General features: G+C 31.8%; 1 protein-coding gene across 14 annotated transcripts in view; it reads left to right on the top strand.

The window, feature by feature from the left end:
* Positions 1 to 14321, top strand: part of TRPC1 (transient receptor potential cation channel subfamily C member 1) — a 74298-nt gene that overhangs the window by 15895 nt on the left and 44082 nt on the right. For 6 of the 14 annotated variants that reach the window (XM_069475377.1, XM_069475373.1, XM_069475371.1 and 3 more), the window contains 3 exons: positions 7169 to 7371; positions 10949 to 11080; positions 13793 to 13988. The exons of 3 other annotated variants lie outside the window; for them this stretch is intronic. In XM_069475377.1, coding sequence (XP_069331478.1) covers positions 7169 to 7371; positions 10949 to 11080; positions 13793 to 13988 — 531 coding nt within the window. Of the gene's footprint in view, positions 1 to 2712; positions 2815 to 7168; positions 7372 to 10948; positions 11081 to 13792; positions 13989 to 14321 lie in introns of all 14 variants that reach the window. 5 more of the 14 variants (XM_069475372.1, XM_069475370.1, XM_069475366.1 and 2 more) reach the window with 2 other exon arrangements.

Raw genomic sequence — 14321 nt, 5'->3', positions numbered from 1 at the left:
CCCAGGCCTCGACTGATAACCGGTCAATGGCCTGTTAGGAATCTGCAGGAGTGGTGGGCAGGTGAGCACAAAGGAGCAAGCAAGGCTTCTTCTGTATTTACAGCTTCTTCCCATCGCTGGCATCACCCCATAAACTCCGTCTCCTGTCACATCAGCCAAGGTATTAGATTCTCAAAGGAGCAGGAACCCTACAGTATGTAAACTCTGCATTGCAAGGGATCTGGATTGCGCTCTCCTTATGGGAATGTAATGCCTGATGACCTGAGGTGGAGCTGAGGCAGTGATGCTAGTGCTGGGGAGTGGCTGCAAATACAGATAGATGATCATTAGCAGAGAGGTTTGACAGCACAATAAATTGTAATGCCCTTGGATTATCCCGAAACCATCCCCACCCTGGTCCATGGAAAAATTGTCTTCCATGAAAACGGTACCTGGTGCAAAAAAGGTTGCGGACCACTGCAGAAGATTGGACAGCATTAAATAGAATACTAAGGTGGAAAATTTAGCTTTGGAAAGGAATTAAGTAGCTTCTTACTCTGAGCTTATGGGAAAGAGTATGGGAATTGTTGAAAAGACAAATTCTAAGGTAAGAAGGAAGATAGCAACCTCATAAATACATATGTATTGAAGATACTTTAATAAGGAATTGTCAAATATTTGAGAAATTGGGAAACAAAACTAGTGAGGACATTTTGCATACCTGTATATATTTTTTAAATAATTTAAAACATTTTTTTACTTCAGAACTGCCATTGGTTTATCAAATAAAAAACCGTTTGTTCAGAATATGTCAATGGTAAGTATTTACATGAAATTTTTATATAAAAATGAATGTATTTATAGCTGAAGCTTATCCTTTTAAGCATTAAACGATTTAATATAAATCTTTATTTTTTACTAAGTAATGTATTTGAATATAATTTAACTTTATCATCATAAGTTGGAATCATTAAGAATGTAATCATTTTATTTTACTTCATATGTTCTGAAACTAACATGTTTGTCCCTGCATTAAATGGCTTCAGACTGCTGTGCATTCATTGATAGTGATTTTGCTATACTGGTATTTTATCTTTTCAGTGGTCAACTTTAGCAATTTTTCCTTCCTTTCCCAACTACTTTGTTGTTTTTAATCTAGCTGTTTTCTTATTCTGTAACAATCTGAAGAATTCTTAGGAAAGCCAGATAGTCATCATTTATAGACAATTCTAAGTCAGACTGCTTGGGCCTGTTCCTTTTGGGAGTTAGTTTGTGACAGCTCAATATGTTGCTTTTTGTGTGTGTGTTTTTAGGTTGCAGCTAGAACGATGGCTATGTTTCAGATGCTTGAAGTTGCCTGGTGTTTGACTTTGAGAGCAATGGCATTAGTATAGTTAGCTTTATGGGTTAAAATTAAAAATCATAAATGAAGTATTTAATAGTAATGGATACAAGGTTCTTTTCGTTCATTTGCTTCAACTGACTGACTATGCTAAAAACTGAAGAGAAATGTATGCAAAGCAGAAAAATAATAATGCTAGGACTTTAAAGCATAGGCTATAGCCCAGTGAACCCTAAAGTGTTAACGGTTAAAACAATGGATTAAATTTTCCATCTAGGTAGGGAGTTTTGCCAGGGGAAAACATAGGTGATTCCTAATGGTTGAACGCCAATTCTTTCTTTGGGGTACATAGTCCTATTTTTAGATACCCTGGTAAAGCCTGCCATTTTTTGCCCTATTTTTAACATCCAGATAAAGTGGATAAAGCTTTCTTCTTTTCAGCTACAAAGAATATTAAAGATCCGATTTTTGTTTCCAAGAGCAAGAATATTGATTGATTTAAATAGTTATTAAAGATTATAGCACTTAAAAATGTATAGATTGGAAATAATCAGGGCATTTTCTTAGATTAAGTCATTATTTATCCCCATGTTTTCCTTCTTCCTTTATGATTTCCCTTGAAAAACAAAGAAAACAAAACAAAACCTTGATGTTATGGTTTCCAGTAGGACTGTAGTCCTTGTTACAGTCGAAAAGTCCCCATTTCCTTACTTTTTCCTCCTATCAAAGTTGGATCTTCACAATTAGCTATAGATTGAGAGTAGAACTATAAAATTACTTCTTCCTGTGGACCCTATGAATTTTGGTAGCCTAATTATTTTGCGGTTTATCCTTGATAAAATTGCTAATATTAATGTCGAATATGTATCATTTCAGTCAGCCATGTATGTTTTAAAAATGAGAAGAGAGAGCTAACTCTTTGTATTTGACCTTCTCCTCTATCATGGTTGCATTAATGATCATTTTTATTAGACTGAACACAATCGTTTACCTGTAGTAATAGTTCTTGACAATTTCTTTTATAGATTTAGAATGTTAAGATTCTTTTGGACCACAGTCCAAGAGTAAAGATCTTGGGGGGAAAAAAAAACTTTAAATACATTTAAATACTGCATGGATCAGCACTGTTCCACTAATAATCCTTTCTGTCAAGCATTCATTATTTTACTAGCTCATGCATTGAAAACAGGACAGAAAAGTGTAATACACAGAAGTACTATTAAGGCAAACAAATGTACTATTTGTACAGTATCAATTTTTGAAAATTCAGTATTACTGTATTTAATACAGTTTAAAATTTTTTAAAAATAGCTTTATTTATGAATTACTAAAAAGAAATAGTTTACCTTTTTATCTTCCGTTTTCATTTTTAACGTTTTTTTTTTTTGAAGTCTGCAGATGCACTTTTGGTGGCAATCGACTCTGAAGTAGTGGGAGCTGTTGATATACTACTTAATCATCGATCAAAACGATCATCAAGACCACCTATAGTAGTTAGTACTCTTAAATATTTATTAATTTGGATTTTTAAACCAAAATATATCTCGTGCCCCATTGCCATTTTTTCTTTCCCCAAATTTATTTTGTTTTTTTAAAATAGAGTTTTTTCTCACTCTGAAATATTACTTTAAAGTAAGTAGACACTTGCAAGAATAATTAGTATTGCCTTCAGGAAGCCTTTTTAAGTTAGTTGATATTTCCATAATTTTGTCAGTGTGGACCTGTATTTTTAAAATGCTTAGAATATTCTGGAGGTAATGTTGAAACTATAGATTAGTTTCCAGATAAGTGAGAATTAAATATAAACAATGAAACCATAAAACTGGAAGAAAATGTAGGTGAATGTTTAATTGGGAGCAGAGGGACTTTTTAAACATAAAAGCAATGGACAAAAATCATAGTGCCACAGTTTTTGCTGTTATAGAAGTTAAATTTCTGGAATTCAAACATCAGGCAAAATTTAGAAAGCAGATGGATGACTGGCAAAAGGTATTTGCAGCATATATCACAAGTTAATAGTCTTAAATTAGACAAATTGATGAAAAACATCAAAATAATATTAGAAAGGACATGAAAATCTCAGAAAATACAAAACATTAAATCTTACTGATAATCAAATAAATAAGATACTAATTTTTACTTATGAAATTAGCCAATATTTTAAAATAATAATAATAACCATTGATGGCGAGGGAGTATTAATCTCATATACTAGTGAGGCAACTATTGGAAAGTATTTTGTCAGGATGTGTCATAATCAAGAAAGATGTTCATATTCTTTAACCTATTGTTTTCTCCTCTAGGAACCTATCAAGGAAATAGATATGTGGACAAAAATGTTGATTGTAATCTTACTTGTAGTAGTGAAAAAAAAGCCCGTGTGACATAATCTAAACATCCCAAAATTAGAAGATAGGAAATATAAGTAGTTGCTTGTACACACAGTAGACTATTATGTAATCATTTAAATGGTATTTTTAAAAGAATATTTAGGAAGATGGAAAAATATGATATAGTAAGTAAAAAAATGAAGATAGTAGATTGTACATATAATTTGATCCAAGGTTAAAAATACGCATAGGAAAGGGAGTATATGGAAATGCAGCAAAATGTTACCTAATATTCATCATCTCTTATTGATTGACCAAATTAAGGATTTTTTAAACTCTTTTTTTCTTTATTGCTTTTGTAATTAGGAAGATAGTCACTATTAAATAAATGCTAATTTAAAAATGTATTTCTTGTATATCAAATTAAAAAATACAACATTATTGGTGAGGTATAATGAAACAAGCAGTTTAAATAACTGCTGGGAATATAAACCAGCTATACTCAGGAGAAAAATACTGTTTTAAGAAAGAATTATAATCTTTCCTGACTATCCTGACTATCTGCATGATCTGAGCACTATGAGAAGCTCTGCTAAATTGCATACCTTATCATACATTAACTGAAAAATTGTACTCTCATTTAGACTATTACAAAAGTGTGACTTTCTCTAGTGGATAATACCATCTAGTTTCAGTGGTGGTAGGAAGCCAACAAGAGTAAAGAAAAAAGGGCAAAGAATATAGTTCCTATCCAAAAGATATGTAATATCTAAAATAGTATTCAATTTTCTGCCATTTATTCTATAGTTATTATTATATTTTGGTATACCTGTTCTACCTTCTAGCCTTTTAACCTATTTCCTTTCCTGGAGGGGACAGTGGGATATGGTGTGCTGGAGTATTGGAACCACTGACTGGTTTTATTTTATCACCATTATCACTACCAATTAAATCTTAGAGTTGTAAGGCTTTAGCAGTCCTTACCTACTCAGTAAAAGAATACTTCTACTCTATCTCTAACAAATAAAAATTATTCAGCTTTTATTCGGATATGTACAGTGACAGCAACATCACATTTTACCAACCCTATTACTTCCAGACAGGCAATATGAAATATTTTTTTATATACTTTGTTTTTCCATTTCAGTGAATTGTTCTGTATTCTTGGCTTGTTAGGTTGTTTTTTCTGCAATTTACTTTCTTTTTTTTTTTTTTCTTTTTTTTTTTGAGACAGAGTCTCACTTTGTTGCCCAGGCTAGAGTGAGTGCCGTGGCGTCAGCCTAGCTCACAGCAACCTCAAACTCCTGAGCTCAAGGGATCCTCCTGTCTCAGCCTCCCGAGTAGCTGGGACTACAGGCATGCACCACCATGCCCGGCTAATTTTTTCTATATATATTTTTAGCTGTCCATATAATTTCTTTCTATTTTTAGTAGAGATGGGGTCTCGCTCTTGCTCAGGCTGGTCTCGAACTCCTGAGCTCAAACGATCCGCCCACCTCGGCCTCCCAGAGTGCTAGGATTACAGGCGTGAGCCACCGCGCCCGGCCTGCAATTTACTTTCAAATCCAGGTTGTTTATTTGCTAGTACACAGATTATATTATTAATAATGAAATTATGAACTATACATGTCTAGTAGTGTTTTTCATATAGTTAAGTATATTTCATAGGAAACATGAGGGCCACCTTCTTTTAAGGGATTAGATATAATTTTCTCTTCTTTATAACCAGTAATGCAATGATAAGAGGAAAAAGGGCTAATTTTAGGTTAGTCTGTAATTTTTAAATAAATTCATTAATTTGAAATCCTCAATAAATAAGTGGGAAGTAGATGAACAAACTTCATAAAAGAGGATAAAAAAAGATAAGTATATCAGAAAATATTAAAACTTATCAGTAATCAAAGTAAATTAAAATTTCATGATATTTTTCACTCATAAGTTGGGAGTGATCATGCCCAGTGCTGGTGAGTAAAACTTTAGTGTCAAATGGGTACATTCTTATATTGTTAGTAATATAAACTATTAAGACTTTGAGGATCTCAAGAACTTCAAAACTGTTCATGGCCTTTGGATCTATAATCCTACTTCTGGGATTCTATGTCAATGAGATAACCCTAAATTTGGAAAAAGTTGTTTTCATAAAGATTTTTGCAGTAGTGTAATTTAAATTACAAAAATAAAATACTTGAACACAGAGTCTATGAACTTCCTTAAATTGCATACAAAATTCTGTACATGAATTTTTTTTCCTGAAGATCCTGGGTTATAGCTTTATGAGATTATTAAAAGGGTCCTTGATCTTCAAAATATTAAGAACCATTGTTTTTGATCATTGGTTTAAAACCTACTATTATTACCTACTACTTATGCAAAAGATGTCATCAGAAGAGGGATAGAGAAAGGACTTGAAGGAAATACTGTACTGTAAAATGTTCTTTGGGTAGTAAGAATATGGTTTTTTTATTCTTTCTGATTTTCTGTATTTTTCAGATATTTTATAATGAGTATACATTGCTTTTACAATGTTAATAAAAATTACCAATAAATGTGAACTTGATGAACTTAGAGTGTGGAATCTCAGGGAAACCTCTGTGAAAAAGTGAAAAGTATTGGAAAGAATATGTAATATTCATGAAATAGTCACCCTTTTTATTTAACTCTAATTCTTTAATTACTAATGTTTTCTTCCTTCATTTCATGCCCTCACCTGCCCCATGGGCTCTTGTAGTGGAAGGAGAGTCAGCTCTGCAGTAATACAAACCTAAATTCTAATCACCCAGCCACCCCATTGTGTGGCTCAGGCACATTAACTTCTCTGAGCCTCAGTTTCTTCATGGGGATTATATGCTCAGTTTTTTAGGCTATTGTGAGGATTAAATGAGATGATAAATGTAAAGTGCCTAACAGTTCCAAAACTCATTAAATAGTAGCTATGATTGTTAGTGTTTTTGTGCATTTGTGATATAAAGTAGTATATGTAATCATTAGGAATGCATAGAAAACTTTACATAATGAAGAGTGCTTCCTATTTACTTTCCCTTTCAGGTAGCTTCATTGCTATCAATGTGACCAGGTTTGCCATAGATGTGGAATTTTTAAAGTTTTTCTCATGTATTTTTATTCTGCCTATTTTTAACATTTTTGTTTTTCCAGTATTTTCTTTTTCTAACATCTTTGTTCTTTATCCTTGTCGTGCATGATTCTATAATCTTGTGAAAATTAAATACTTTTTCTTAAGGTATTTCTCTAGATAGTCTCATTTCTTTGTTAGGAAAACAGAACTCTAGTTTTATTAATGTTATCTGTTGAAGATTTTGTCTGTTATGATTATAATCCGTTTATTAATTAGAGTTAAGTTTTGAGGTTTCAAAAAAATTTAGTCCAAATAAAATGTTTACATATTCCTTAAAATAATTAAGTTCTTTGTGCCTTCTTGTTTTTTTCATTTTATTCTTCAGCTAAATATATTTTTTGAAGTCATGAATAATTTTTGGACATTTATGTAAATATTTTTCAGAAACTAATGGAACGAATTCAGAATCCTGAGTATTCAACAACTATGGATGTTGCTCCTGTCATTTTAGCTGCTCATCGTAACAACTATGAAATTCTCACAATGCTCTTAAAACAGGATGTATCTCTACCCAAGCCCCATGCAGTTGGCTGTGAATGCACATTGTGTTCTGCAAAAAACAAAAAGGACAGCCTGCGACATTCCAGGTTAGAACGTTGAGATTTTGGTAAATAGATGTATGATATAGTAAAATATACATAACAACAATGTTGGTTTTTTTATTGGTGTTCTTTCTATGTAGCTTTTAAGAAATGTGATGCCGGGATGACTTATGAAAGCCAAACTTCTAGTTCCTTTGCTTATATAATGAGTTCTGCATTTTTAAGAAATGTTTACCAAATACTGAATAACTAGGAAAATCCTTCAAATTATGATTGAGGTTTATCTCATACTCCCCCTGGTGGGAGCACTATCTGCTTTTTAGCCCCAGAGTTTATTAATCTAAGAGAATCTCCATGTAGTAGAAGGGGTAGAGATACCACTTTCTAGTTATTTATAAGGAAATAAAGACTATTTTCCATCTAATTGAATATTTGAACTGTTATGCCTCTCACTTCCCTTCTCACACAATATTCAAGTCTTCATCTCTTCCTCATTCATTATCTCTTCCCATTTCCCCAATTGAAAATGTTAAGAACAACTGAGAAGCGATTAACCAAGAAAGTACCCTGTCTTGTACAGGTTGAACAAGATAACACACATGGGCATATTGTATAAGATGTATGGTTCTGGGCTAGATTAGAGAATCTGATTTTCAGCAAAAGCCTGTATATACACACAGTAATGTGCTGCATAACAATGTTTTGGTCAATGATAGTCCGCATATAAAATAGTGGTCCCATAGGATTATAATGGAGATGGAAAATTCTTACTGCTTCATGAAGTCCTAACTGTGGTAATATCGTAGCCTGTCGTATCCTGGGGTAGCATTATTCGTGTATTTGTGGTGATGCTGATGTAAACAAACCTATTGCACTGCCAGTCATATAAAAGTATAGCACATACAATTATGTCCAGTATATAATACTTGATAATAACTATGTTACTGGTTTATATATTTACTCTACTTTTTGTTGCTATTTTAGAGTGTATTTCTTCTACTTATTAAAAAATAGTTAACTATAAAACACCCCAGCAAGTCCTTTAGGAGGTATTCCAGAGGAAGGCATCTTATTATAGGAGATGACAGCTCCATGCATGTTACTGCCCCTGAGGACCTCATAGTGGAATAAAAAGTGGAGGTGGAAGACAGTGTTATTGGTCCTGACCTTGTGTAGGCTAATGTGTGTGTTTGTATCTTAATTTTTAATAAAAAATTTAAAAATTAAATTAATAAAATTAAATATAAAATTTTAAATTAAACTAATTAATTATTAATAAAATTAATAAAAATAAAATATAAAAATATTTTTAAAAAATATAAAGAACCTTATAGAATAATGATAAAAAATATTTTTGTATGATGTATTGTGTTTTAAGCTAAGTGTTACAAGTGAAAAAGTTAAAAAAATTAAAAAGTTTATAAAGTAAAAATGTTACAGTATTGAAGAAAGAAAAGTTTATTTATAAATTTAGTGTAGTCTAAGTGTACAGAGTTTATAAAGTCTACAGTAGTATACAGTAATATTTTAGGCCTTCTCATTCACTCACTACTCACTCACTGACTCACCCAGAGCAACTTCCAGTCCTGCAAGCTCCAACCTCCATGCTCGATTCATGTTTAGTGCCCTAGACAGTTGTAACATTTTTTATCTTTTATACTATATTTTTACTGTTCCTTTTCTATGTTTAGGTACACAAATAACTTACCATAGTGTTACAACTGCCTACACTATTAAGTACTATAACTTGCTGTACAGGTTTGTAGACTTGGACCAATAGGCTATACCATAGCCTAGGTGTATAGTAGTTATACCATCTAGCCTATGTAAGTATACTTGATGTTTGCACAATGACAAAATTGCCTAACAATGCATTTCTCAGACTGTATCCCTCTTGTTAAATGAAGCATGACTATATGTGTGCGTATATACGAGGGTACTTCAAAAAGTTATGGAAAAATAGAATTAAGAGATAAAAATACAAACTTTATTTTTTAACGTACACTCCATCAAGTTCAAGACACTTGATACCAGCCATTTAGTCCATCCCTGTAGAACTGAGGGTCCTGAGAATTTAACCATGTCAATCAATGCAGGGTTTTTTTTTGCATTATTACCTGAAGAAAATTGGATGCCCTTTAAAGATTTTTTTAAGAGGTCAGAAGGAGCCACGTCAGGACTGTAAGGTGGATGCCTAATGACTTCCCATTAAAACTCTTGCAAAATTGCCCTTGTTTGATGAGAGGAATGAGCGGGAGCTTTGTAATGGTGAAGAACTCTCTAGTGAAGCTTTCCCAGGTGTTTTTCTACTAATGCTTTGGCTAACTTTCTTAAAACACTCTCATAATATGCAAATGTTATCATTCTTTGGCCCCTTCAGAAAGTCAACAAGCTGCCGAAGCTTCTAAACTAATTCAGATTAAACCAACTATAAAATTCTGTTTGCCATTAGGTTGGCAAAGATTGAATAAATTGACAATACCCAGGATTAGTGAAGGTGTAAGAAAAAATGAGCTCTCATCATTATTGCTTTGGTAAGATCTATCAGAATTTTAAAAACACATGCCATTTTGCCTAGCAATTCAAGGTGTGCAAGAGATATATAAACTAAAGAATATTCATTGCTACATTTTTTATAGCAGAAAAAAATTAGTAGCAACCTGAATGTACATTAATGGAGATCTGATAGACCTCCTTAAAATGGAAAACCATCCAGTTGTAGAAAAGAATGAAGTATAGTGACATAGGAAGAGGTTCATGATATATTACAATTTCTAAAAAGCAAGTTATTCCTTTATATATTATGTCCAATTATATTTGTGTGTGAATAGAAAATATCAGGATGGATATTTACAACTCTCTATAAAGTGACTATCTTTGAGGAGGAAGAGAATTGGGGAGTATCATGTTTCCAAATTGCTTACTTTTGTTTTATAACAAGCATGTATTAAATTTATATTTAAAAGAAAATATGCATTTTATAATATCTACCAAATTTATAAATTAATATTTATAAATGAAGAATTATAGCAGAATTTTAATGATTTGTTTCCTATTTAAATATTGAAATGTGAAAGTCAGTTTACTGAGGGTAAAGGAAGTGCTTGTCTGTTAGCTGGAGATTATGCATAAATGAATGATTTCCCTCATAAAATTTGAAATATCTTCCAAATCATACCCAGGCTGTATGAGTAATGGGTTATATGTATCAAGCATATTAAAGTAGTTTTTTCACTGGGGAATAAAAAATTTAACAATTGTCTAATCCATATCATATCAAAAATTTATTAGTTATTAGCATATTTCATTTAAAATTCTCTTGGGTTAAGGAATAGAAATTTTATTAAATTTAACTGAACTATATAAAGTTTTGAATCTATGAAAAGTGATAGTAAAATAATTTTTTTAAAAGCAATAGGTACAAAGTTTTTCAGCATATCTCAAGATATTTAATTTTTAAGTCTTTTTCTTTTCATAAAAGTTATCTTGTAATATATTTGTATTTCCTATTTTCTTTCATTTATATAATATTTTAAGTATAAATTTATGAAAATTATAGATTAAAATGCTAATTATATGTATATAAGTTTATTTTACATTATGGAATTTAATTTTACCACAGGTTTCGTCTTGATATATATCGATGTTTGGCCAGTCCAGCTCTAATCATGCTAACAGAGGAAGATCCAATTCTGAGAGCATTTGAACTTAGTGCTGATTTGAAAGAACTAAGCCTTGTGGAGGTGGAATTCAGGTGGGAATGAATAGAAGTTGTAAATTATATAATGTCTTTTGTTTCAAAACTTCAGCCTCAGTGTCTTCATAGGCCAAATTATAATTTATATTTATTTACATTTGATACAAGATGACCATACCTTGTTGCCACTTACTTGGGATTTTCCTTCTGCAAAGGACCAGAACTTGGTGCTACTTAGGTCACTTCTTCCCCATCAGCCCTCTGCCACCTTTTAACCACTCTTAATCTCCTACCCTCTTTGTCCTAACCAAGGACATTCTAGAACAGTGTGAAAAGTAATCAAAATTGTAGCCTAAAGCAAGAGCAAACTTATTTGCAATTGCTCTCTGTCCCACCTCCCCTCATTCCCAGATTCTGTGATCATCCTTAGGGACCGATCCTTTAAATCTTTCAAAAGCACATGAAATGCTTTCTGTATATCAAGGACATTGCACACACACAGACGTAGTACCTTTCCACTGTTTGCTCAGATTTTCTGATAGAAGAAACATATGTAATACATGTAAACATAAAAATAATATACTACTAATTACTAAGGATAAACACCCAATCTGAGTTTTCTTCTGAAACAAAGCTTAAGTGAAATTCTGATGGAAAAAAAAAGGCTTTGGAAAATCAGCCTATTAAATACTAATTTAAACATGTAAAAAAATCCTTAGAAAACTACCTCTAGTAGAGTTGAGGAAAAGCTTTGAGATTTTCCATTATAGGAGAGTATCCCTGGTGCCCTCTGAAGAAGGAGGAATTGATTAAGATTTCTTACCAGCCACTGCTGCAAGGTTTCTATTGGGGATCTGTAACTATCCCCACCTTTTCTTTCCTGTCCAGCTGCTATTGGAGCCCCAGGTCTTGTGTGGTACCCTTCCACTGACTTGACAAGATTGGGAAAGTTCAAACTTCTACCTACTAGAAGAGGGATAAGAAACTTGCAATTTTCTTTAGTCTTAGCAGCACTACTAAAAGTTTCTGATTTCCAGGAACTTTTAAAAAATATCTGTTAGTAAGTTTTCAAGTTTGGAACTACTGTACTTTAATTTAGATAAATTAAATTTTATTTAAACTTGATACGACAAAGTATATGTAGTTTACTTTGATGAACACCTAAGATGTGGTTAAAATGTAACTTGTTGCTACTTTTAACTTTATTGGCATATGAGGCTGTTAATAAATTATTCTATTTACATATAAAGAACTTCCTATTATAATCTCATAATTTTAGTTTTGAATTTTACCATATAAAATAAAATTTATTCAACTTCTTCCAAAAAGGATTTGAAGCAACTGCTATGATTATATAATCATAGAATAAAAAAGTTAGATTTGAAAGTGATCATAGAACCCATTTATTTCAATCTAGTGTTTTTATAAACAGGCAAAGAGATCTGTAAAGGCTAGATGTTTTAATAATAACATCTAATATTAGGAATAGAGTTAAAACTAAAAGTAGGAGCAAAGTTATAACTGGAACATAGGACTCCTTGCTTCTAGTTTACTGTTTCCATCTAAACTATATAGCCACTTATTCATCTTCCCATAATTTATTAGTGATGAAGAAAATTAGGTTAATAAAATATATTAATTTTATCTTTGAATATAGTGATCTATCAAATGTTTATCCAAAGGTGGAATATCTTTGTAATAATATACCCTTTTGATAAATGTTCCCATTTGCAATTAGATTCCTAAACCAAGAAGCAGGTATACATCATTTGTTAAAGAAATCCAAACTACTTATTCTCAGTAGTTTTGGTTATGTAGTAAATGCAAAGAATGAATGAAAGAAATGTTAATTTGTAAGGAAAAGAAGTTTTTATTCTTTGAGTTATAATTTTATACAGCCAGTTCATGAATAACTCCATTGTATACTAAAACTAACCAGTGGGAAACCTTTCATTTTCCTCTTCCTTTCCCTCTGGGGAAAAAAACTGAATAAAAAATTATTTTCTTAAGTCTGAATCTAAGACTATGACCATAATTATTTATTTCTGACTTCATTCTTAAGTTGTTATTAAACCCAGACATAAATTTAAGGTAATTGCTATTTTAAAAAAGAATTACGTACTAAAACATCTTCATTTCTCACAAACTAATTTAGGTCTGTCTTGAATAAACAGTTCAACCCTGAGATTTAAGCAGTAGTGATTCTGAAGGACAGTTCTTTACTAAGTGTATTTTAGTATCTTTCTTTCTAACCTGTATTTCTTTCAAATGAGCACTTTAAATATGAATCAAAATGCTACTTTAATATCAGAAGTAGCATAAACATGTTGTAGACTGTTACTGAAAAATTCTAGTTAAAGATTTTATGATAATACTGATTGGAAAGCATTAAGATATTATTTCTATTGTTTAGATGAGTAATTATAAAAGGAAGTTTTAGCCAAAGTTATACAGCATAAGGGAAAATGAGTTAACTGGTTGATGAATATTATTAGAATTTCTAGGAATATCACTCTATATAAGGGAACATTGTGCTCATCTAAGATTATCAGTATGAACACAGGGAACATAATTGTGTTATGGTTATCCCCAAAGCTGTGGAGAATTTATGAACCAGCAGTTTCCTTTGATTGTCAGCAGAAAATGACTTCAGATTTTATTTAACACTGTCAGAATTAAAATGTTTTTGAGTAAAAAATTTTCTAGTTAATATGGCTTAATTAGAAGATGAAAGTGACATTTCTAATAAGAGATTGCTGCATTTTGTAGGAATGATTATGAGGAGCTAGCCCGGCAATGTAAAATGTTTGCTAAAGATTTGCTTGCACAAGCCCGAAATTCACGTGAATTGGAAGTTATCCTAAATCATACATCTAATGATGAGCCTCTTGACAAACGGGGATTACTAGAAGAAAGAATGAATTTAAGTCGTCTAAAACTTGCTATCAAATATAACCAAAAAGAGGTATGAGGCTTTCTATGATATATTTAAGATATTTTCTCTACGGTAGTCTAGTGGCTCAGAGCAAAGGCTTTGGGGCAACATATCTGGGTTGAGATCCTACTTCTGCTTCATAAAAATTGTGTGTCCTTGGCAAGTTATTGAATCTGTCTGAGCTTTAGTTTTAAGAATTAACTAAGAATTTATACTTTAGGGGTTTAGCACAGTGAGTACTAGCATTAAGCAATTACTCAATAAATGGTAGTTGCTGTTATTTTTTTTCCAAATATTTTTGATCCATGGTTAGTTGAATCTACAGATGCAGAACCCATGGATATGGACGGCCAACTGTGTAGT

The sequence above is a fragment of the Eulemur rufifrons genome, chromosome 7 (assembly GCF_041146395.1).
Source record: "Eulemur rufifrons isolate Redbay chromosome 7, OSU_ERuf_1, whole genome shotgun sequence".
NCBI classification, from domain to species: Eukaryota; Metazoa; Chordata; class Mammalia; order Primates; family Lemuridae; genus Eulemur; species Eulemur rufifrons.
Note: the sequence above shows the minus strand (reverse complement) of the source record. Positions and strands in the feature narration are given on the sequence as shown.